This window comes from Gymnoscopelus braueri (genome assembly GCF_963280865.1).
Source record: "Gymnoscopelus braueri genome assembly, chromosome: 19".
Classification (NCBI taxonomy): domain Eukaryota; kingdom Metazoa; phylum Chordata; class Actinopteri; order Myctophiformes; family Myctophidae; genus Gymnoscopelus; species Gymnoscopelus braueri.
In genome coordinates, this window is record NC_137621.1 from 30,362,514 (window position 1) to 30,387,793 (window position 25,280).

At 40.8% G+C, this 25,280-nt stretch overlaps 2 protein-coding genes across 2 annotated transcripts in view; both read right to left on the reverse strand.

Annotated features, from left to right (window-relative positions):
• LOC308074756 (stAR-related lipid transfer protein 9-like) overlaps window positions 1–4,369 on the reverse strand; it is a gene marked incomplete at its 3' end in the record, with an annotated part of 34,771 nt that extends 30,402 nt beyond the window's left edge. Inside the window, exons 1-2 of the mRNA XM_080414257.1 lie at window positions 4,138–4,369; window positions 647–716 (exon numbers count right to left, since the gene is read on the reverse strand). Coding sequence (XP_080270383.1) covers window positions 647–716; window positions 4,138–4,184 — 117 coding nt within the window. The 5' untranslated portion in view covers window positions 4,185–4,369. The remainder of the gene's footprint in view (window positions 1–646; window positions 717–4,137) is intronic.
• An 849-nt stretch (window positions 4,370–5,218) lies between these two features.
• On the reverse strand, window positions 5,219–21,842 carry cdan1 (codanin 1). The gene is made up of 28 exons (XM_080414462.1): window positions 21,762–21,842; window positions 20,325–21,064; window positions 19,810–20,016; window positions 18,972–19,159; window positions 18,578–18,691; window positions 18,335–18,413; window positions 17,453–17,573; window positions 17,108–17,217; window positions 16,807–16,896; window positions 16,629–16,704; window positions 16,222–16,427; window positions 15,151–15,283; window positions 14,465–14,608; window positions 13,979–14,145; window positions 13,264–13,345; window positions 12,817–12,906; window positions 12,631–12,685; window positions 12,287–12,423; window positions 11,271–11,374; window positions 10,760–10,909; window positions 9,613–9,676; window positions 9,433–9,511; window positions 8,959–9,185; window positions 8,141–8,248; window positions 7,781–7,844; window positions 6,891–7,105; window positions 6,282–6,389; window positions 5,219–6,062 (listed from the first exon to the last, which is right to left on the reverse strand). Exons 1-28 carry the CDS (start codon window positions 21,837–21,839, stop codon window positions 5,952–5,954), a joined length of 4,047 nt encoding a protein of 1,348 aa, XP_080270588.1. The 5' UTR covers window positions 21,840–21,842; the 3' UTR covers window positions 5,219–5,951.
• Between the last annotated feature and the right edge of the window lie 3,438 nt (window positions 21,843–25,280).

A 25,280-nucleotide genomic window follows, 5' to 3' on the forward strand; every position in this document is an offset into this window, starting at 1 on the left:
TGACATTCTAGGAATGCAGTTCTCTTTCTAAAGCACTTTATTTAGCTTTAAGGATTGTTTAGCTCATTACTAATTATCTTTTGTGACATTTCAGAGCTTCAAAAGGTCCTTCCTAAAATGCTCTTTGTTACAAAGGGAGGCTCGTATTTCGTGTATCTGGAGTATCTTGTTAGTGATTTGCTGTTGTTTGTGCTTTTGTGTGTGCTGCAGTCAGTGCCAGTGCGTGTGTCTGATGGGGAGCGTCCGTCGGTCCAACTGTGTGTGTGAGGACAGGCTCAACACATTTACAATAAACGCCAGAGGAATAAAGCAGGAAGTGGCCAATCCAAGACTGTAAACATCCTGTCAGTGAGATAAACTGAATGCACCCACCTCACTGGGACCTATACACCCCACACCAAAAAAACTAAACGTGTAAACACAATCACAGACTCACTCTCACTGAAACTCAAATCACAGATGTTTGTGCACAGACACAGGCACATGCATGCACATATCTGATCCCATAAACAAGGGAATGCACCCATACAACACACACACACACAGTATCTGTACACACAAAATCACAGACATGCACACAAGAACACATCCACAAACACCTATTGGAAGTGTGTGTTGTTGGTCTGTATTCCTGCAAAGCACTCACCTTCACATTTCGGATCCTAACAAACTTGTCCTCCACCTGTACAGCCAGCTTCCCTCCATCCAAACTCTCCCTGTGGACAAGAAAGGGATGACAGCTTTTCTTAACTCATCTCTCAATACGCATCCATGTTAACACATATCCATATTAGGAAAAGTAATGTAAAGTGATGAATGTTGGTGAAAGGAAAGACCAGATGGTGAAAACATACTGTAAACACATATTGTAGATCCGACCAAACATCTATGAGACACCTTCAGTAGTTTAGTGTCTGAGATACAGACACAAATCACCTTCTCACAAATTTAGATTTGTCTTGAAAGTACAACCATATCTAACAAAGATTAGGCTACTTATCATTCGTTATTGTTCTTCTGGTTAAGGGAGTATGCAGACAAGTTCAGATCAATTCGAGCTCATTTGATAATATGAAATTGGGCCATCACATGACAGTTGCAACAATGTGTCTTTTGTGTGTCTTTTGTGTGTGTGTGTGTGTGTGTGTGTGTGTGTGTGTGTGTGTGTGTGTGTGTGTGTGTGTGTGTGTGTGTGTGTGTGTGTGTGTGTGTGTGTGTGTGTGTGTGTGTGTGTGTGTGTCGCAAGCCCATTAAACCGGCAAATCGACAGTTGTGTGCAGTGTTGACCAGTTCGGATTCAAATGAAAACAGCCCCACACACACTCATGAGGCAGTTTGAACCCTTTCCAGAACCATAGTGTGCGCGCAAGCGCATGCATGTGTGAGAGAGGAACAGGGCCAGCTGTATGCAGCCCAGCTGCTGAACAAGGCACATCTGATGCAACAGAGTGAAACTGGAGGAAGCCTCTCAGGCTGAAGCAGAGTGAATTTAAATGTCCAAGGGTGATAATAATGGTGAAATGCTACCACGGCGTGCAACATCACGCAACACTCAGCACTTTGATGGTCTCAGTTTGCAGCACGCAGCAGACGAGGAGGCTGTCGTAATCGTGTGCCTTTCCCTGCGGGTTTCATTCTGCCACTGGCCCTGCCCTAAACCACAGCCTTCAATCTCTAACCAGGCTCTCATCAACATGAAGGAGAAGAGAAATGCAAGGGGGGTGGTTGGTGCATCAACCCCCTTGCATTCTCTGGTTTTACCATTTTCCATGGAAAATGGTAAAACCCCTAAAACTTTGTTTTGATACAAACCAAAATAGAGCACTTTTACAATTGGTTTGACATGTTTTTAGCTCATGTGGGACCTGCCCGCTCTTTTGAGAGGTCCATATTCCTCCTATTCCATACAGTAAAGGGAAGGGAGATTGTTGTTAGTCCCGCAGGAGAAGTTCAATTTCAACTTCACCCAGCTGATGACTGCTCAGAATCAGATGGTCATGATGAGCGTATGAGTAGTTAGTGGTTAAGCGTATTGCTCAGGGACACACACAGCCAGGCCAGGACACGAACCAGGGGCCTTCTGTTTCCCCAGACGGCCACACTATCCATTCAGTTATGACCGCTGTAGGCTATTGGTCAGCTGAACACTGAAACAAAAGACTGCATACTTATGCCAGGCCTATTGACAAACACGGCTGACTGGGCTCTCTTTACTGTTATCTCAGTGACACAGAAGGTTGTTTTCTGAATATGTAATGCATCCAGACCAGCCAGGCAGGAACCATAGATTTCCATGACAGTGAACATCAGGTATAAGAGAGTACTTATGTATTGCAAAATGTCAGGAAGACGGTCTAAATTAATTATTTTCTGGTCCTTCATACTGTAGCTTGAACATTTTGGCATTCTGTAGTAGCTTTTAGATTAATTACATGAGCAAAATAGCCAGCAATACAGTACATAGTTCAAATTAATGCCATATAGTATGTAGTATATCTCCAACCTCTGACTCCCCTAAAGACCTTTAACTCAACATGCTGTAGTAATTTGGCCTAAACATAGTGGGGGTGCTCCAGTGGGACTTGCTGACTTTACTGCCTCCCTGTGTTGTTGTGCTACTTCAACATCGAATTTTACAGCACTGTAAAATGGGGGATTTTTCTCCTCAGGTTTTTGTTGTTAAACAAAAGGTGAATTGTCAACCAAAAGCAATAAAGATATTATAGTCAAAATGTTTTGCAATCACCTCTAAATTCTCCATCTGTTATCTGCTAGATCAGATAATGGGGAAATGTGTGCAGCTTTATTATTAATATTAGAGGTATACCTAAATATTGGTTTCCATCATTAGTAACCCCCCCCCTCTCCTCTCTCCTTATACCATTGGTTCTCAAAGTGGGGTCCTTGAGGGAGTTCCAGGGGGTCCCCAGCTAAATGATAGATTAGGCACCAAATGGACCCTAACAGGGATCCATTTGGTGCCATTTGTACACTCTCAGAGTTAAATTGACATAGATGTTACAATATAAATTGTGGTCCAAGTGATAGAAATGCCATTAAATGGTGGTCTGTAGCCCTAATGCATGTCAAACTGGGGGTCCTTGAAATTAAAATGGTTGAGAATCACTGCTAGAGCCGTAAAAAAAAATCTTCTCTTATGGGGGTCCCTGGCATATCTTTTGAAATGGGGGTCCGCGGGCTAATAAGTGTCAATTTGGGGGTCCTTGACATGAAAAAGTTTGAGAACCACTGCCTTATACTGACAGCTACAGTTGCTGTCGGTGTTTCACCATGTGCCTCTTTAATTCATCTTCTCTTCAATGAGTTGGAGAGTGTGTTTAGAGTTGATAACAGTGCGTTATGCTGTAGCACTTTAGCCTACAATAACAATTACCTTCCTTCACGACAAGATAAAGAATAATGCACGGGAGTCGGTGGGGAGTGCGACTTCATCGTCAGCGCAGCGCCCACAAGCAGTGGTTTAAAAAGTAACTATAAATACATTTACTCAAGTACTGTACTAAAGTACAATCTTGAGTATTTTTTTTTTACTTTGCTGGAGTATTTCCAATTTTCAGTACTTTTACTTCTACTCCACTACATCTCAGAGGCAAATATTGTACTTTTACTGGCAACTATTTGAAAACTTGAGTTACTAGTTACTTTGTGGATTTTTTGATTATTATTAAAACAACTTCAGCCCTGTATACATTTGGGTCATTTGAAGATAGCCGAGATTTTTATACATTTGAAAATTGGACAGTCTTCATAATGAGTAGTTTCTACTTTTGGTGCTTTAAGTACATTTTGATACCAACACTTTTGTACTTTTACTCAAAAGTACATTTTGAATTCCGGACTTTTACTTGTAATAACAGGATAGTTCTAGTAGAACTAACTGTGGGCAGCGGTGGAAAAGGTACTCAAATATTTTTTAACTGTTCTACTAAGTAAAATATTTGAGTACCTTTTCCACCGCTGCCCACAAGGACAATTCCCTTGGTTGGTAACACTGTCACAAGACAGTTCCAACAACACGCACTGCTTACTGTTGACATCCCGTCGGCCATTTATATATAATTAGTTTCAATACAAAACAACAATGTTAGACTGTAAGTCCAGCCTGAAGAGGCTTACCTTGCAGTGAGGGGACGAACTCGAATGGCAACTTTAACATTTGCCATGTTGCCATGCGAAGAGTTCTGGTGTAACTCCGTAAACACAGCGTAGGAACTTCAAGCTACCCATGTGACGAAGACATGATCTCTTTCTGTAGTTATCCCGGATAAAACGTCCCAAAAGCGGCTTATTGGCAACCCAACCGTCAGTCCCATTCACGCCATTATTTCTCCCGGCAACCGAGCCCCCTCCTCCCTGACTACTACCTCCTCCTCCCCGACGCTCCACTGTAACTGAAACTTCCTGCCTGATGGCCAGATAGGGCGAGGCAGGAGCGCAGATGCTCATGGCTACGGGCACTCCCCCTCTAAGATTCTTTTTGGCATGTAGAAATACAAGTAAAAAGTACGGAATTCAAAATGTACTTAAGTAAAAAAAAGTACAAAAGTATTGGTATTAAAATAAAGAACAAAAGTAAAAGTACTCATTATGCAGAATGTCCCATTTCACAAGTTTTCAAATGTATAAAAATCTATTGAAAATGATTGAAAAGTTATAATTGAAAATTTTGGGGGAAAAAATCAAATATAATATATATATATATATATATATATATATATATATATATATATATATATATATATATGGCTGAAGTGGGTAATGTATGTTTTGTAATAACAATCTATATCTACAAAATAGTAACTAAAGTTGTCAAATAATTGTAGTGGAGTAAAGAATATTTGCCTCTGAGGTGTAGTGGCGTAGAAGTAAAAGTACTGAAAATGTAAAATACTCCAGTAAAGTAAAAAATACCTCAAGATTGTAGTAGTACAGTACTTCAGTACAGTACCAATCTGGGAACCCATCGCCAAATGATAAGGAAAAACAGCGCCCTCTGCTGTTTTTTACTATCTCACTTAGAATCTGTCTATCTCACAAACGCATCTCACAAACGCAGAGCAGAATCTGTTCTTGAGATTAGTACAGTACTAAAAACTGCCCACAAACAAAAGGATAACATTTTGTATAACGTTTTAAAGCCATGTTTTCCTATGAATATACTAGATGGTTATGCTATTCAATAAAGCACAATACAAGCTTTTAATAGAATACATCTTTATTATTTCATTGTCTGACAACATAACATTTCAGTCATTTAGAAGCAACACGTATAACACGTTCAACATGAACTAAAAAAAAGTGTCACAGATGCAGCCTTGGCATTCAAGAAACAATTATGTGATCACTAGTGCTGCCAGTCAAAGGCATTATGTAAAAAGTGCCGGACTAAAACAATTACCTTTTTTCTGTGAATGTCCTGAAACAGTAATTATCACATTTTCCTCACCATTTTTAATAACTGCTCACTACAGTATTTCTTCCCACCCATATGGTTCATGATTCTGTTGTGTCCCCAGATAGCCTACAGAGAATGTTTTAATTCAACTTAGACTAGGCTCTGTGCCATACACCCTCTGGCTTGAGGAATGTCCTTTCTCCCATCTCGAAATCAGAACACTGTTATCTCCACAGATCATCCATATATGCCCCCATCTTCTAATCCTGAGTGGCAGGACTTAATGGTTTATTTGCACCTTTACAAAGGAGCAGAGGCCGTTGTGAATAGGTGGATGTCGCATAGCAGGTACAGAACAATGGTCTGTAGCTTGCACAGCCTGTGCGGAGCTATACAAACCTATGCACAAAGTCTGGTCTGAAGAGTGGCCAGTTAACAATAACAGATCACCGATGTGTCTTTCACAGCACAGTAATAATGCCTGTCAGTTACAACGCTGTGGTGATCACTCTGAGATGGGCTCTGGGGAGGATGGTCAAGTAGCGCCCTCTACTGTTTGTTGTGAGACCTGCATTATGTCCACGCCACTCTGCACCTCAGAGGGGCTGGCAGACTCTGACCGCAGCTGAAGGTTCTCTATAAAATCCTGAGGAGATATATATGAGAGAGAGAGAGAACAAAAGGAGAGAGGGTTGAGGGACATACAGTAAAACAGATAAAAGAAAGACAAAAAAAGAGAGAAATGGAAAACAAAGGAAGGAAAGAAGCAGACCAAAAGACAAAAGAGAGAATGATTTTACAAAGAGAGCATAATGATAAGTACTATGGAAAACAACAACAGTAACCAGAGAAGAAAGACCCTCACCACTGGTAATGGTAAATTGGACAGCTTCTTCCATTGAGTCATCACCTCTTCCTCCTTCAGCAGACCTTTGTCCACCAGCCGTCTCACCAGGAACAGGTAGTTGTTCCACTGATCACATATGGAAAGGTGAAATTATTAGACAATACCAATAATAATGTTTGAGGAGAAATGAATAGGCATAACGACTAGATTGGGAAGGGAAAACATTATAGAAATAGAAAGTAAGACAATAAATACACTGGAATCAAATGTAAGATTTGTAAGAGGGGTGAATGTTAATACATGGATCACACTCACATGATGCATATATACCAGTAGTTCCCAACTCCGGTCCTCACGGTATCACTATTACATTTATATGCTATCGGGACAAACTAGTCCCTGACGAGAAGAGGACACCAGGTGAATGCAATTAAGGAAACCCGGCACTACCAGGGGATCCTGGAAGTTGGGATCCACTGCTATTCAGTATATAGCAGTGGATTGAAACGCATGTTGTCAGCAACACGTGGTGTATAGTATGCACCACGTGTTGCTGACAACATGCGTTTCAATCACAAACGCCAAAGTATCATTTCTTGAAATTGAAATGCTGTGTGATCTTCCTACCTCTATGTCACTGGCCTTCAGCACGGCAGTGACAGTGAGCTGGGTGAGAAGCAGGTGGAGCGGCGCAGATGAGCAGCAATCTCTCTCCCACAGTGCAGCCAGCTGCTCCAACACACCTCTGACATGCGGAACAGACTCTGCACCAGTGCTTACAGCAGCAACCCTACTGCCACTGCTGCACTCTTGGAGACAGGATATTGGCAGCTCTCCAGACACTGAGTGAACGCATTGGCAGTCAGTTTACAGTGTGATACATCAAAACAGTGGTTCTCAAACTTTTTCATGTCAAGGATCCCCAAATTGACACTTATTAGCCTGCGGACCCCCATTTGAAAAGATATGCCAAGGACCCCCATAAGAGAAGATTTTTACGGCTCTAGCAGTGATTCCAGTTTGACATGCTTTGACAAGTTATGGAACCTCATTTAATGGCATTTCTATCTCTGGGACCTCAATTTATATTGTAAAATCAATGTTAATTTAACTCTGAGAGTGTACAAATGGAACTCCATTTGTACACTGTCAGTTACAGACCCATAAGGGTCCATTTGGTATCCATCATTTAGCTGGGGACCCCCTGGAACTCCCTCAAGGACCCGTGGGGGTCCCCAGACCCCACTTTGAGAACCAATGCATTCAAAGTCAAATGAAACAGGCGTGATATGGTTTTGCAAGGGCTAGAATGAGAAATATAATCACGTATCATGATTTATACAGTATTTCTCCAAAGTTACTAAAGGACATAAGGATTCAAACACAGGAAACAAACTTTGTTCAATAGTTTACACATAACAGCCCAAATTAACAAGATATAAGATTACATGATAAGAGGACATGATAAACATTTGTTTGCCCTATACACACATGGTTTATAGTGCTGGCTCTCTCACCTAGTTTGCAGGCCAGAAGGACAGTGGAGCGAAGCAGCATCTGCTCTGACACTGGAGTTAAGAACTTTTGGGAAAGACAAGATAATGAGTCACAGAGTCGACTAAAAGATCACAAGTTTGATCATTGTGCTGTAGATCAGCCTTTATCTAGGGACAGATAAACAGTAATATCCAATTACAAATAACAGGAAATAAACACGCTACAAGAATCCCATCTCCCCATTTGTCACAAACCAGCTCAAAGATGTGTCCAAGCTCAGAGACACCAAGTTAAACAACATTTTTGTATACAAACTATAAAGAAACGGCAAAGGAACAATAATCCTATGTGTGACTAGTGCTCTCTTGTCTCTCTTGTACCTTTCTGCAGGTCAGTGTGTCTCCCAGTCTCCCCAGTAAAGTTTTGAGTTGAGAGCCAGAAACCAGTTCCTCGTCTGTCCTGGGTCCTACTGCAATGCTCAGAACCTCCTAAACACAACCCAGAGGCACAGAATTAAGCAGAATCTTATGACTGATACTATATATAAATTATAATCATTCACTTCTATGTTAATCAGGAACAGATTTCTATCTTTGGAGGTTTGATTGTGATTTGTGAATATGTTTCCTACCCTGGTCTAGGCAATATAATGCAGTGATAACACGAGATTGGACTTTCCTTAACACATTCCCTGCCAGAGGTTTTTTTTTATTTTACTTCCCCCAGTGCCAGTGTTTAAATTTTTTTTGCACAGGAGCCGAGATACAGGATTTTAAAGTAATAAGTTAACCAAGGAGTGAATGGAGCTAGAAATCTTTGGATCGTGATATCTCTGGTTCTGTGTGGATAAATTGAAAAAAAAAAGTTTTTTGAAAAACGGTTATACTCGTGGATGGCAGTAAACGGGTGTATTTTTCATCAACAGTTATACTCGTGATTGGCAGGTAAAGTGTTAATGTTGTGAGCTCAAAATTCACTTGGGGAAAACAGAAACAGGGAAATCTAGGGAAAATGTCTATGCTTGCAGAAAAATTATGGAAAGTTACATTTTGTGGAATTCCCACCTAGAGAGACAATTTTAGTATTGTTATATCTTTAGAATCACTATGTAGTTACTGTACATCACAACACATCTCCCTCATAAATTACCTTAATGTCAATAACATTTTTGGCAACATATCCTCTCACATTAGTGTACCTTAATATCTATGAGGACATCAGAGGGCAGAGGGGCACTGTGGCTGCAGTCTGGAGGACAGGTGGTCCCTGTCTCAACATCCTGTCTTCTCTTAGGGGTGATGGGCTGTTCCTGGGTGGCCATGCCGACTCCAACCCCCTCCACATCCACTGAATCGGACCCTGGAGGATTGGCCTGAGACTTCATCACGCGATCAAACCTGGTCTTCCATTCACGCTTTATAAGAGCTGACAGTGAGGAAAGGAAATAAGATGATCAGGTAAGGGACAAGGCGTTGGGACAAGTATCGTGCAAATTCTATGCATGATGCAAATGTTATTAGATGTGTCAGCTTTTAACCATTCTTCCCTATCCATACACAATACATGGCAATGTAAAGACAAATGGTTCAGAAATAACTTAAATCCAAGCCAAGCAGCAAAAATACTTCTAAGACTAATCAGAAAGCGTTTACTCTGTCTGTTCTCCAGCTACCTGTGATGTTGGCAGAGAGCCAGGTGCAGGCCTTTTCAGTGGCCAGTCGTTTGGTGATGTTTTCAGCTGTGGTCAGGACCTTGTGGGAAGACACAGCCGTGAGTTGTCAATTGACCAAACACACAATCTGGCGAGAGGTGTTTGGTTATTTAGGAAGGTTACTGGCATTATAGAACTCACAGCAGGGGAGGTCTCTTCCGGTAGAAGCATTCTTATGGCTTCTGGGCTCTTCTTGCTGCAGAATCTATGGACACAAATGAGAATATGATCAAAAAGAAACATTTAAACCACTCGAATAGGAGAAAAACATTATGGCAATTCTATATAATATTATAAATAGAATTCTATAGACCTATTAAGAAATGTAATGTACAAATTAATATGTCGTCTTGAAGAGTCTGACAATCATGTCATTAAGATTTTAATTAACCCTATCAAGAGTTCTACTCTGTTCTCTTCCATGTTATGGAGACATTGGCGCAACAGCCTCTACTGACTATGAGCAGCTGTAGTTGGACTGTTTTATTTTAATGTGTTTTATTTTATTTTTGCTTTTATTTATTTTTATCTGTGTGATTGTCATCCTGTTTTGTTATATGGACCCTGAGTCTGAAATAAAGATTGAATTATAGGGCTGTTCCAAATACCTTTTTTCAAGCTGCGGATATTCTGTGTATTTTCCAAACAGTTAGTTGAAAACTCGATTAATTAAAAACAAATTAAGGCTCTTTGCGGTGCGATTGTTATCTTATCAAAGGCCAACACTTTATGATATATGTTAAGTCATGTCCTGAGAACCAGTAACATTAGCCATATCTATGTAAAAACAGGAATTGCCAGCTCATGAAAGTTGTAGTGTAAAATCATGTCTGTGAATCGCTTAGTTACACCAACACTGACTGTTCTTATGAAGTGGTTTTGGTTTTATGGATTTATACAGATTAAACAACATATACATGGAAGACATTAAACAAAATAATGGGTAGGAATTCAAATCAGTCTGCTAGTTACACTGTATGTGATGGAAGAAAACCAAATTAAATAGCCTATCATTACCAACCTCAGAAAGAATGAGACCAAGTGATGACTCCTCATACACTTTGATAAATAACTGATAAAAACAGTAACAAAGAGAGCAAGTAGCCCAGACAGTCACACACACACGACAGTAATAGTCAAAACACCCATAAACTGACAGCGAATAATGAGACATTTGGAGGCCAGCTCTATGAGCTCTGAGTTTTCATATAATCTAAGGCTAGGTTTGACCTTGTATTGGTCCAGTAAGATGGGAAACATGACTGGGCACAATAAGGAGCTGTGGTACCTGGTGGCTCTTTTCAGGGCCTCCCTTCCTCCATCACACAGCTGAACACAGATGGAGTCATTGAGATTAAGAGCATTGGGGGTAGGGGACTTCAGTCTATCCCTCAGCATCTTCTCTCCTCTCTGGACCAGCTCATTCACATACGTAGCCCTGAAACAACACAACCATATATAAAAATGACATACACTCATGCTCAGTGTGGTTAAAACTAAAAGTTTAGAACTTAATTCACATACACAGATCAGTTAAGGGTAAAATCAAGTTCGCCAACAGCAAGTGCTTAAAATGTAGACCGTGCATGCAAAGTTTGTCAATGGTAGCAGCAAGCTGATAATCAAATGTTGTTTAAGGGTTCTCGTTGATTGTTAACAATAGTTTGGCTGCTAAAATAGAAAGTGATACTTTGGAATTGAAGATACGCTATGGCCAGTGGACAAAAGCAAAGTTAGCTTCATGTCGTGGACACATGCATGCATGCACGCACGCACATGCACGGTACAGTGGTACTAACTTCATATGCTTGACACAATTGGACCCAACCCTCTCAGCAACAAACTCCACAGTGCGCCGCAGAGATGGAGGCTGGTTGTGAAAGAAAGCTTGTTCAAGGTCGACCTTCATTAAGACAAAAAAGAAATACATACACTTAAACTTATGGGGTCGGATTCACAAAATCTTAAGAACTTTATAAAATAAAAATGTTTAAAGGGGTAGTTCACCCCCAAAATAACTTTTTTTCTATTGATTACTGACCATCTGGAGCCTTGAATTCATAGATCATTCATTTTGTTTTTGTCACATTACTAAGCCAATAATTTGATTATAATAAATGTGTCCCCATTGATTCCGGTAGGAGACACAAATGCATTTGTGTCTCCTACCGGAATCAATGGGGCTAAATTTATTATAATCAAATAATAAAGGAAGGAATGCGACAAAAACAAATAAATATCCATGAATTCAAGGCTCCATGGGGTGAGTAATCAATAGAAAAAAAGTTATTTGGGGGGTGAACTACCCCTTTAAGAAGAAAACAAAAAATGTCTAAATAAAGTCTTCTTCAGGTCTTACATATCATATTGACAGCTTCTGAAATACAATGGAACCCATTGATTGATTGATTGACATTTTTATTAGGCAAAAGAATGTAAAACAACACAGTTACATTTATAATACTTTTGTCTAAAAGGTCCGACCAAAATGCTCTTCTCCCATGCTCGTCTAAAGTTGTGGTGTACCATTATGGAGGCTATAGGAGCAATTTTGTGAACAAGGTTAAGAAAATACATGAATGTCTGATGAATATAAACTATGGTTAACTTCTTTCTTACATTTAGACAGTAAGACATCATTATAAATGGTTTTCTTAAGGGTTATTTCAAGAATCTGGTTTCTTGATTTCAAGACAAATTCACAATGAATGATGATTGAATGGATGTTACTATTCTCATTCTGAGTTTAATAGCATGCAAACAATTCACTGAGTCAATCTCATAGCTTTATTTACTGCCTCTCTCAGTGACTTGCCTCTAGTTTCTGCTGTAACCTGTTAGTAGGGGGCTTATCTTTGGGCTCAGCAGACGTCGGAGTGATTTTGCGGATAATTCCTCCACTTTTTGCTGTGCTTCCAGACACAAAGGCAGCAAGCAGCTTACGGAACTCACCTGATAAGGTTAAATTAAATAAAAATAAAAATTACTGTTAACAATATTACATTATTATTTGACTAAACAAAAGTTATATTAATTGATAGAATGATCAATAACTAGACAGAATCCAATACAGAGGAATGTTTAATGTGTATATTATTAGTATCAAAGTATCAAATGCAATTATCAATAATAAAACTAACCGCAACTGTTTGCACTTACCCAGAAAGGGACAGCAAGTATAGAGAAGTTGCTGGTCCACGAGGGGAATGCAGTCCTGGAAAATGTAGTGGAAACCCCAACAAGCAGGAGGAGGATTCAGTGGAAATGAAACAGGGATCAATTCAATGGGATTACAGTGTATTTTCTAGAGAGGAATACAGATATCTCATTAAAAAAATCACTTACAAGTCCCTGAGTACTGGGACTGCTGTCCTCCAGCTTAGCGACTGCAGTGAAGTCGCTAGTAAAGAAAATGTCCTCCGGTATCACTGGGATCTGGAAGATACAAATTAAATAGACATATGATGTATAAAGGCTAATTATACTTGATCCTTAAGTTTTGACAAGTGTCACTTGACAAAAATGTCCTGTTGCCAATGTATCATCAAAAAGTGTTGAAAGTCAATTTTCTACATATACATATTTTTTAATATCAATTAATTTAATGTATTAATTTAATATTTTTGTTACGCAAAAAGGGTTGCGCTATGCTGTATAAATTAGCCTTTAAAGTGATCATTATGAATATAAGTGGTCTATAATAGTCCAAAAATAAGGGGTGCAGGGGCACATTAAGTATTTGGATGGTTCAATACAACTGCATGGTCCTCATGTACCCTGTACATGTCTCACCTGGAAGAGCCAACCCAATACAGCCACCATGAGGAGCTGGTTTAGGTAACAAACTTCACTACTCTTGCCCAGGACCATCTGCCTAAATAGGAATAGGAAGAAAAGAAATAGGAATCAAAGCCAGGACATTGCAGATATGGCAAGGCAAGGCAATTTTATTTGCATAGCACATTTCAACAACAAGGCAATTCAATGTGCTTTACACAAAACATCAAGCAAAGGAAACACAATTATAAAATGACATTAGGATGCATAAAACATTATAAGAAGTAAAACTAACAAACACAATTACAGTGCAGAAGAGAAAGACAAATTACTAAATCAAAGGCAGCGGCAAACAGAAAGGTCTTTCTCTTTAGTTGTGATTTAAAAGAAATAAGAGTGGTGCAAAAAAACTGCAGTTTTCTAGGAGTTTGTTCCAGATATGTGGTGCATAAAAACTAAATGCGGCTTCCCCGCGTTTATTTTTGGTTTTACGGACAGAACGCAGACCTCCAGATGACCTGAGAGATCTGGGTGATTCATAATATCGCACAAGATCAGAAATGTATTTTTGGCCATTCAAAGCTTCATAGACCAACAGTAGTATATAGAATAGATTATTTTACACACAGGGAGCCAGTGTAAGGATTTAAGTGCAGTGTTTTCTCTTGAAAATAAGTAATTTTCTCACGAGCGTCAATGTTGTGCATTGAAACAGAACACACAGACAGACCTATAAAGGAGCAGAAGCATGCCCAATGCAGTCCTGTAGCACAGCAGCAGGGGTCCAGTGAAGTCCAGCATGGACAGGAACTCCACCAGCCAGGGAACAGTTAGAATGGTCCTCCTCCTCTGCACACTGTTACGCAGCACGGCGCACACATCTAGCACTGGAGCACTCTGATACACGGAGGACAGAGAATGAGTGCAATGTTAGATTCATTGAATACAATTGAAATGCACTGTGTAACTGCAAAAAGAAAAGAAAAAACGCACTGTGTAACTGCCCAAATAATTACGTTCACAAAATAAAACAATTAACCTAAGAAGAAAGAAATGTCTAGCTTGTGTCAGGGGAGTAGAGTTCCCCACAAGGGACAAAATAATTGGTGCAAGAAAAGGTAGACACATTTTTGAGAGTGGATTTGATTCAATTCAGTACATCAAACCACATTTAAGTATGATAAGTCACATGCTATGTTTGTCATTGCTTTCCTACTTTGCTGCGGAGGGCCACTGCACTCTCCTGTATCTCCCTCGATGGCCTCTCAGGTGTCTGGTAAGGCAGGAAGGAGATGAACCCCAGGAACTTGGCCAGGAGCCGGGCCAGGAGCAGAACTGAAGAGAACCTCTGCTTTTCGTCCTGAATAAGGAGTACACAGACATAAGTGAAGAAGTGTGATTGATGATATTTTAGGAATTATTTCTTCTTTTATTTTTTTAGCCATTACAAAAATATTACAAAATCTTTTTTCTTTTTGATTTATTTTTTCCCCCCGATATCCATAGGCCTGTCACAACTATTATTAGATAATCGCAATTATAATCATCATAATCGTTTCCAGGTTGAAAAATGTTCACACATTTTCAAATATAAAAAAAAAGAGCATAAATAGCAGATCTACACGCTTACAACGCATTCGTGACGAGTTGTAAGCTTGTAGATCAGCTATTTCTGCTTTTTTTTTTACAAAAATTATTAAATATGTCAATAATTTCTTTGTATATTTCAGTTATTCGTCATATCTGCCCTGTGCAATTTTTGACTACGAAGCCTTTAGGCTTCATGTGTTCCAATGTTCAAAGCCAAACACACAATTAAATCGTTAATCACAATCATTTGAGTGACAATTAATCATCAACTTAAATTTGTAATCGTGACAGCCCTAAGTATCCGTGATGCACCTGCTGCTCTATGTCTCCCTCTGCCTCCTCTTCTCCCTCCCCAGTGGAGGCAGTCGGGCCCAGGATGGACACCTCGTCCAGCTGGAGAAGCTGCTGACACAAGCTGTCTTTCAGGTGCTGGTTCAGCTGGCAGCTGGCATGCAACACATATGAAGATGTTAGGTCACATGCAGACAAGCATTATTATTATTATTAGGTCAAGGCCTACTTAAGGTACATTGCATGAGTGGTTCAGTGAGGCAGTTTGTTGTCGTAGCTTTGTTGCTGGCCATACACAGTAAAGATCAGTGTTCATTTAACTCAATACAAATTGACCCGTAAGTGACCATTTGGGTGAATTTACTGTACTAATGATTTTACTGTGTACCCTCTGCATTATGATAAATACACTGTGTTTGTTGGCTGAAATAAGAAGTAGGTTAAGTGGAGTAGATCAAGCAACATACATTCTAGACTAGTAATTGATAATGTATCAAATTAAATTATGTAAAATGGCAAATATGTGCTATTTAACCACTTTCAACATGGCATTATTTTTATTACTATTCCGGGCATTTAATTATAGGAAAATATATTACAATTATTACAAAATAGCATATCTCGATGCAGAGTGAGCTTATACATCAGCTGTTTTTGCCGTTTGTCACACAACACAGTATACTGGGCTTAAGCGGACAAGAAATTATGAATGTCTTTGCTGCAATGACATAAAAATAAGAATTATGAAATTAAAATGTTTTTATGTTTTTGCTTTGTTTTACTACTGGGTAAACAACATGTTAAGTCATGTGAAGATGTATGTTTGATTTCCGATAACTTGCTATCATTTGTGTACATTTACCATGTTAAAAAATAATCAAAATTGTTAAATGAATACATCATCATTGTTTCATTTCATTAGCAGCATCTCAGGACTACCATGATGTCAGTTTGCTTTGTCGTTGTAGCTTAACCCACCCCGGGGTATCTACTTCTGGCAAGACACTTGAATTAGACTGTGACAATGTATTTGATCTTAGCACTACTATGGGCTCCAAATAGTGCCATTTATACTTTGAGATGTCATCTCACCAGCTGGCCATCTGAAGGAAGTCCCTGAAGAACTCCTGGTGGCCAGGAAACGACGGCGGAGGACAGGGTCCAACGATGCCCTGGGGCTGAATCAGACGCTCCTCCAGCCGCTTCAGTCGTCCCAGGCTGTCAGCTCCAAGCATGCCCAGTAGGTCAGCGTCGGGGGTGTCCCCGGGAGAGCTGTTCACACGGGGGCCCTTACACATCTGGAGGAAAGGAACCGAGGAAATCGTCACGGTTTTGTGTGACAATTTGTATGATGTATGTGAACAATTATCCCAGTACTTTTAGAATGTACTGGGAAAAGAATGCCTGTGTCAAAAATGAGCTGGGGTTAGCGGAATGCTTAGCGCTTCAACCTACAACCTACTGGGTGTGTGAGTGTGACCTGCCAACAAACGGTTTACCTGCTCCAGCTGCTTGAGGAAAAGACGGGCAAAATGCGAGTGGTTTCCTGCAGACGTCAGTTGACTCACCATTGCTCTGAAAGGAGAGACGCTGTCATTTTAGCATCAGGTGGCTTGCAGCTAGCAAGTCTTATCACAAAGAAATTGAATGTGGAACTTTATGGCTCACTAGGCTTACCTGATCCTGTTGCCTAAAACCACCTCAAAGTTCCACCCAGGTTCTTTGTGACAGTCCTCCCACTCTCGTAAGATCGCATAGAAAATATCCCTATAACGCAAAAAGATAAAATATCTTAAAAATATCTTATGTACAGGAATTTACCCATGCATTTTACCTATACAGTATACACACATGTGACTCTCCAACACATGTCTTTAAACCAGAATATGTAACACGTGCATACACTATTTCTAGCAACAAAACAGCTGAATGCACCTCAGTAAGGCAACTTCTGAAATACAACATATATATACAGTACCTCTGCTTTTTAAAGATGTGGAAGGCCTTATCATTGGTGAAATTGGACCTATTGTCAGTGGCAGGCTGGAATGGGACTGAATGGATGAATGTGGAAACTGAAGGAGAGAGCTGGAAGGGAAAAACATAAATAGTTTTGCAAATGAAATAGTCAAGAGATTAGTTATTGTAGCACTTTTTACCAAACCCTGCAATGCACCTATGGAGCATTTTCATTACATGTCTGTCTGAAATTTCTTTATTAGGAGCAACCCCTTGAGATGAAACATCTCGTTTTCGAGGGGGTCCTCAAAAAAAAATTCTCATGTACAGAATTCTATGTAAAAGTAGCATGTATGTGTTGTACCTTGGCTGTGCTGGTGTCCTGAGCCTGTGTCAGGCGGTCCCTGAGAGCTGGAGAGAAACAGGCCACCCTCTCGTTCTCAGCCAGCAGCCGTAAGGTGCACTTGTCTAGCTGAGCTACCAAGCTGTCACATGAAGAAAACTAGTTAGGATTTAGTGCAGAGACAATTTGACCCTAGTAATCAGAGTCATATGGCAATGGGGAAATTTGCATATGTAGTACTCAAGTAAAATTTATAGCAAAAAATGGGCGCTTCTAGACACATTATAAGCTTGCGCTCAGCCACTCACAAACGCATTGCTTCACGACATGTCGGTCAGCGTGTTCACATTTCCGTGCCTAGCTGTGTCTGGGTTATTGCATAGGTGAAATAGGCGCTCTCTCTCTCTCTCCGTCCCTCCCTCTCTCACTGACTCTCCCTCCCTGTCTCTGTGACTCTTTAACTCTTGCCGATCAAGCTCTGGTCTACACAACAGGAACCATGGCTGGGTACCTAAACCTGAACATGCTGATTAACAAGCGACACGTTGTCAGTGCAATAACCCTGGCAACATCAGGCAAGCTGATATTTTCTGCTTGTATCTATCTATAATGTACTGTACATTTAGCACGACAGAATTTGTGGAGCAATAAAGCATGCAAATACAGATACAAATTTTAAAACCAGAAAGAACATTACAATTATAAGCTATAAGGCCTGGACTTCTGCATTTGTGTATGAGACTACATGGGCCAACATTTGTGGATCAACAACAACAACAAAGGACAAAAATACAGATAAAAAACAGAGAACAAACACATTCCAATTACAATTACAACGACTGGACTTGTGCATGTGTGTGTATATGGGACAAACGCCATAAACAAGATAATTCTATGACTCACTGAAACTGGTTCTCCAGCAACCTCACTGCAAAATACACACAGTTGTGTATGTGCCTGAGATAACCTCTTTCCAGAACACCTGAAAGAAAAGAAAAAAGGAGCTGGGTAGGTAATCATTGACAGCATACTGCATTTTCATCAACAGTCATTCAGCACTTAAATGGAAGAAGAAAACATCTCATATTATAGGCCTACATTCATTCAAACAGATCATCATTTACAACACAAGAAGGCAATACTAACCTGGGCTGACCGCACAGAGACTGTCTTCATCTTCCTCAGAGGTGAGTGGGGATCGGGAGGTAAGCAACTGCACCACAAAGAAAAGCTCCAGGAATATATTTGGCACCAGGTTTTCTGTAACACAGAAACACAATATCAGGTTTATCATCATCAGCATCATCATCTATGGATGAGTTAGGCATTTAAAAAAGTGTTGAGTTACATCCCTTCTTAAAATCCATATATCAAGGCCAGCGCTTTTGTTTCTAATCTTGTGGTTGTACTGCCCGACTTTTAAAGCATAAGGCTTTTTTGTTATCTTACAACCATTATCCTATTTAAACTTAACACTGGGTGATAATTTTCTAACCACAACGTGCTTAATAAAGTTTAGCCCCCCCTTGTGGCTATTTACCAGAAATGCAGATGCAGTACAGCTCTGCAAGGAGGTCCAGTTCAGAAGTAAGGGTGACTTTGGTGGGCTCTGGACTCAGCGCATGCGTGTCTGGGGTAACCTTGGAACTCATTCTCAGCCCTGACTTGGTAGGAGTGCACAGTTCCAGAGAGGAGAGCAGAGGGGACTGCTGAGCAGCACGCTTAGACCTGGAGACAAGTGATGATAAAACAAGGCTAGGTGAAACCTTGCACATGGCTTGACTGTGCATACCCATGGGCGATCAGCGTTATTGATTGCATGCATGTATGCACAGTATATATCCCAGTTCCCACTCCTGTGAATTGCCTGCAATTTACTGTCCAAACATGTCCATTCATTGTTTATTTACTTTTGACCAGCATCAAAATAGCTCCAATTGAAATCTAATTTCCTCTAAAAACTGGGCGGAATTCGAAATAAGACCCACTTTATTTTTTTTATCGTTAACTTGTAATATGATCAGTCAGCACAGGTTTTAGCCTACAGTCTACCTACTGGAAGTAGATAGACTAACTTAGAAGTAGGTGAAACGAGACGCTAACTGCTTGAATCAAACAATCTCCGTCGAATGAGGGGTCTTCGACTGACTATTGAAATAGTCTATTTTCAGGGTACAGCCCTACATACAGTATTAGCAAATGTACAGGGAGTGACTATTCTTTGATAACCAGATCTGTAAGATTGTATTTATGTGTGTCTTGTGCAACTTTGTTCCTTTTGTATTATCTTGGCTACAGTAGCGTTTTAATTTGTCATGAGGGATCAGTGAATCTACTTTAAAGAACAAATAGAAAAATGGTGGTTTATGTCCACTTACTTTTCCCTCTTGAGCAGTTCCCTTTCCTCCTGCAGACTGAGAGGGCTGCCTACTGACAGTGGCCCCTCCGGCCCCGGGGCGTCTCCACTTAACGGAGGAGTGGAGGGCTTGCTGAATGGGGTGGAGGTGAAGCAACTCTTTGGTTTGGAATGTGGCCTCTCAGCACTGACCGGTGTTGGGTTTATTCTTCGGGATGGCTTGGTCATTCTGGAGGTCATATTAGAGACAGTAATGGAAATATGCAAGAGCCAAGCAATCAAACTGAATGAATTGTTTAGGTCTAGTTACTAATAAATATCTCGTCAGTGGACTACACTTCAAGGACAATCTGCTGTTAAAATATATATACTGTATATAAAGTCAGATTTATGAATATTGGAAAGCATACATTGAAGCAAATTCATTTTAAACTACTTTCCCATGTAGATGGTTATGAACGCACAGTGAGAGATAACACATGAATGGCAACACAATTATCCTGATGTGAAATTGTTGTCATTGTGTACACTACTTACGGGGTTGAAACGGGTGATGCGCCAACAGGGGGGAATTCCTCCAAATTGCTGAAGTTGAGTTGACTTGGAGTCGAAGAAGGTGAAACCTGCTCACTGACCCTACTGTACCCTACTCCTCCTCCTCCTCCTCCTCCTCCTCCTCCTCCTCCTTTACTACCCGATCTCCTCCCGCTACTCTCCCATCGTCCCATGTCCTCACTCTGGTGTACGCCACGTCCTCCTCCGTGTCTCCCCTGTCCTCCTATGACCATGCCTCCACCACCCCTCCTGCGACCCTTCTGTGGCGGCAGGCTGGGGCTGTGCTGAACCTCAGGAGGGGAAACCATGTAGTCCCCGAGACTGATCCTCTGGGCTGGTCGGCGTTCTGACCCCGAGGGCCTGCAGGTGGGACTCCATGCCGAGGTGAACGAGGGGCTGCTGAAGTCACTGACCCCACTGAGACAGTGGGACCCAGATTGGCCAACAGGCTCCCACTCTGCTGCAGGAGACACGGAGGGAGCAGGGGAAAAGAGTTGGACCCTGCTGGCATTACGAGAACCTCCTCCTGCAGACCTTCCACCCCTGCGCTCGCTGGAGAAGCCCTGAGAGTGTGCGGTCGGCCTGGGGGTCTTGGCGGGTGTTGCGGGGCCATGGGTCAGGGCTCGGCTGCTTTGCTCCCTCAGGAAGTTCAAGAGGAAAGGGACAAACTCCTGCCTATGGACTGTCACCACATCTTCACTGAGCGACAAGCAGTCACCATCCTGTTGGAATGACACAAAGTCTATACGTTTGCTTGCTGACAATATGCAAAACATTGATTGATTGATGTACTTTTATTTAGTAAGACATGAGAATAATAGTACATGGAAGTACAAATTCACAATACAAGGTCTACTAATCTGGAAGACTCATTAAGCACTTAGCTTAGTTTAAGATGAGAACCCCATGCACACAAATCATGATGACATATAAGACAGATATACACAATAAACAATACTACTCGAATTTCTCATATAATCAACATTGGTCATTTTAAAATACTATGTCGACTCAAGTCAACCCCAACCCAACATAACATCTGGATGTTTCGGACAGTTACAGCCTGTTAGCTCACAAGAGGACACAGGTTGAATGGAAGTTGCTTGCAGCTAGGTGGAACACACACTGTAGCTCTAAAGCCCTGCATGGAGACTTATGTTGATAGAGAACAGCCATCACAAGCTTTTAAAAGGTTCATTTGGAATTCTTGAACTGCAGTGCATTGACTTGAAGCAAAGTAACGTAGCCTGGTAGTCATGCAGCCAACGTTACGTTAGCGTAGCCAGCTAGCATGCTAGCTGAAAGTTTTGTTTACATCGGTTGTTGTGGGTTGATGTCATCTCATGTCTCGGGCCATGCGAGGACCACCGTGTGTCGAACGTTGTCACCTGTGCGACTTCTAATGACAGCGTTACTCACCTCTGTGTTTTTCAGCCAATGCAAGGCCCTGTTAAGCTCCACTTTCTTCAGAAGAAGCGATTCCAAAAGAGCCGCCATTCTGCTGAAAGAGGTGCGTGGCTGTAGGACTGATGGGAAAGGGGGGTGACGTCACGGAGCTGGTGCATCATAGGGTATGCTTTGCCCATGATACAGTCTATGGTTTTGCCCAGTGGTGTAAAGTAACTAAGTACATTTACTCAAGTACTGTACTTAAGTACAATTATGAATTACGTATTTTTACTTATTTACTTATTTACTTATTTACTTATTTACTTATTTACTTATTTACAATTGCCAGTACTTTTACTTCTACTCCACAGAGGCAAATATTGTACTTTTCTCCACTACAATTCACTCCAGAGTCCAGCCCTATTTACATATTGGCTATTTGAAAATTGCAGATCTACAAGCTCACAACGCTTCGTGATGCGAGGTGAGCTTGTAGATCTGTTTTTTTTTTGCACTTGAAACCTGTGAAATGGGACATTGTGCATAATGGGTACTTTTACTTTTGAGGACGCTTTGGAGGTGATGCTAAGGGTTCCAAAGAAAGCGATGCCATGAACATTGCCATGATGCTGGATAGTTTTGATGAGAACCTGGATGTCCAAGGGGACATCCACGACAGTTTCCAGGTGAACCCCAAGCCTTTCATGCATAGGGTCACATGTCTCTCAGTCGGAAGGGTCACAACTACCACCTGTTCTTGTTTGAAAACTCACTGGTCTTCAGCAAGGAGATGAACCAAATACGAGTACAAATACAAGGTACTGACATCGAAGTTAGGGGTGACAGAGCAAATTGGACAGGACCCCTGTAAGTTTTGTCTGTGGGCAGGAAGGACCCCCACCTCTCACAGGACTGTTAAGGCGCCGAGTAAGGAGGCCAAACAGATGTGGGTTAAGACCATCAGGGAGGTGATCCAGGAGAGGACGACACACCTGAAGGGGACGCTCACCTGCCTAAAACACCAGCACCGTCCAAACACAGGAGAGGTGAGGATGGGGGCAGCACAGGCCAGACGACAGCCAGTCCAGCTCTCCAGGTCTGAAACGTTCTGGAAGCATGCTATGGACATGGCTGACCAATCGCATGCAAAGACCCAGCCGGGGATGTGGGTGAGGCTTGGGACAAGTCCTGAGTGGTCTTGGGCTTTGTGGCCTTTAATGACTGCTGTACAGAAGAGACTCTGCAACAGGCCCATACACCTTTGCACATTGCACTTACTGGCATGTCTCATCATGGAACAGGTTGGTGGACCACAGTAGAGACATAATTGACACTGACACTGAATGTATTATTATTACTGTAACTGTATATATTATATTGTTTTATTGTATCATATATTGTTGTTATTACCTGTGCTTATTCATAGTTTTATTGTTTATTGTATTATATATTATTATTACCGGTGATAATTATTGTGTTATTGTATTGTGTATTATAATTACCTGTGGTGACTATAGTGAATAAACTGAGTACAAGGTAAAAACCTGAATGTTCATTTAACTCAACCCGTAAGGGTACATTTGCACATATAGTATATGATCCAGAGGGTCCTGTTACATGTAACTAAACCAACCAAATGGGGTTTTATCAGTTCTGTAGTGTTATTAGTGTTACCAAAATACACTGCCACAGTTTGTCTGCTTTGCCCTCAGAGGATTCCAGCTATTGTGAAAAGGTTATTGTAAGTGTAAGTGACATTTAGATGAACTTCTCCACATGTATTCCCAGTCTAAAAACAGTTGTCCAGCAGCAGTTTATGGAAAGACTCTCATAAGAAGAGCTCACAACTTCCCTCACCCTGAAAGAACCTGCTCATATATTGGCATGCCCATATATAGGCATATCGGTTGGATCGGTGGTTCTGGACACCTGGATATCTATATATACACCTATATATGGACATATCGGTCAGATCGGCGGTTCTGGACAACCGCATATCCGAACTACTTGACGGCGGGCACCGCACTCCCTTGAGTCCTTGCCAATGCACGCACCGAGTTTGAAGTCGGTCGGTCCCATATATGCACATGACCGTATATGGGTATATTGGAACTGTGGCTTTGGACAACTGGATCTCCATATATGTCTATATATGGCCATATCGGATTTGTTTATGGTTATGTCTGAGTCATAGTGACATGCCTATATATGGGCGTATCAGTTTTGTTTATGGTTATATGTCTGAGTCATATTGATCTGGCCGTGGTCCTGCCTATATATGGGCGTATCTGGTTTGTTTATGGTTATGTCTGAGTCAGAGTGACGTGGCTGTGGTCCGCCCGCCCACTTTTAGCCAATTTTAATATAAGGATGTCCACCGTTATATGTCTGATTGGGCAATAATGTTTGAAATATAACACTGAAGAAAGAAACCAAGTCATTGAGGCAGAAAATACTCAGTGAACAGGTAGGAGCTGCCATCACTTTTTGGCAGGAGTAATAATGCATGGCATATAATGCATTTTAGAGGTATGTCCATTCTTATATCGGTCTGATTGGGCTATAATTTTTGAAACATAACACTGAAGAAAGAAACCAAGTCATTGAGGCAGAAATGCGCTGCAATCACTTTTTGGCAGGAGGAAAACCAAATATGCTTTTTATGGCATATATGGCCTTTCAGAGGTATGTCCACTAGTATATTGGTCTGATTGGGCTATAATGTTTGAAATATAACCCTCAAGAATGAAACCAAGCCATTTTAGTGTCCATGGCTGGCTATTGAAACTAATCTAATGTCCAAAGCGTTTCTCCCTGCTCTGCTCTTCTCAACCCCATGGCTTCCTAAACTTTATAGGAGGGACCATTTCATCGCCTCCCATGCAAAGAAAATCTGGAACCAAATCACACAATCCTGAGAACAACGGGGCGCGCATTCCCAACGGGCATCGCCATAGTAATTAAGAATAATACACTTTAACTATAACTTTCACTTTGTGGTCAACGCATAAAATGCTTGAACAAGTTGTGTCTGCATGCCGAATGAGTATTTTATTTATAACCAGTTTATAAAAATAAAATACAAAATAATTTTAAACCAACAGAAAGAAACACTGTACAAGGCATTGATATGATACAAATGATAGAATAAACATAAATAATTACAGTTATGTACAATGCAAAACTTCCACTTATACATTCTTTCCTTGTGACTGTACAGTTACATTTCAAAACCATAACTAACATACATTGCATTACACACAAACAATATCAACCATTCAGAAACAAAAATAATTATTAATAAGATAAAAATAAATAAACATTCAACAGTTGAAGTCATACCGGTGGTTGGGAAAATGATCAAATTTGATCAAATTATTATCAAATAATTGTTCTCAGTATTATTTATAAACAAGTATTCCAATATCATGACATGGGAGAAGTGTGACAGTACACTCCAAAACTTTGATTAGTTCCACCTCGACTATTTGTTCAACAGCATTGCCTTGCTGCGTTAACTTGTGGGTACCTGCAACCATGGAGATCGGG

What these genes read in the sequence shown, in the direction of transcription:
- cdan1 (XM_080414462.1), bottom strand. Translation starts at nt 21,839, where the DNA reads ATGGCGGCTCTTTTGGAATCGCTTCTTCTGAAGAAAGTGGAGCTTAAC. An exon ending in ATGCTTCTGCTCCTTTATAG is followed by an intron (nt 13,346 to 13,978) that starts GTCTGTCTGTGT and finishes ATTCCTATTTAG; the next exon opens with GCAGATGGTCCTGGGCAAGA. An exon ending in TATTGGGTTGGCTCTTCCAG is followed by an intron (nt 12,907 to 13,263) that starts GTGAGACATGTA and finishes TGTATCTTCCAG; the next exon opens with ATCCCAGTGATACCGGAGGA.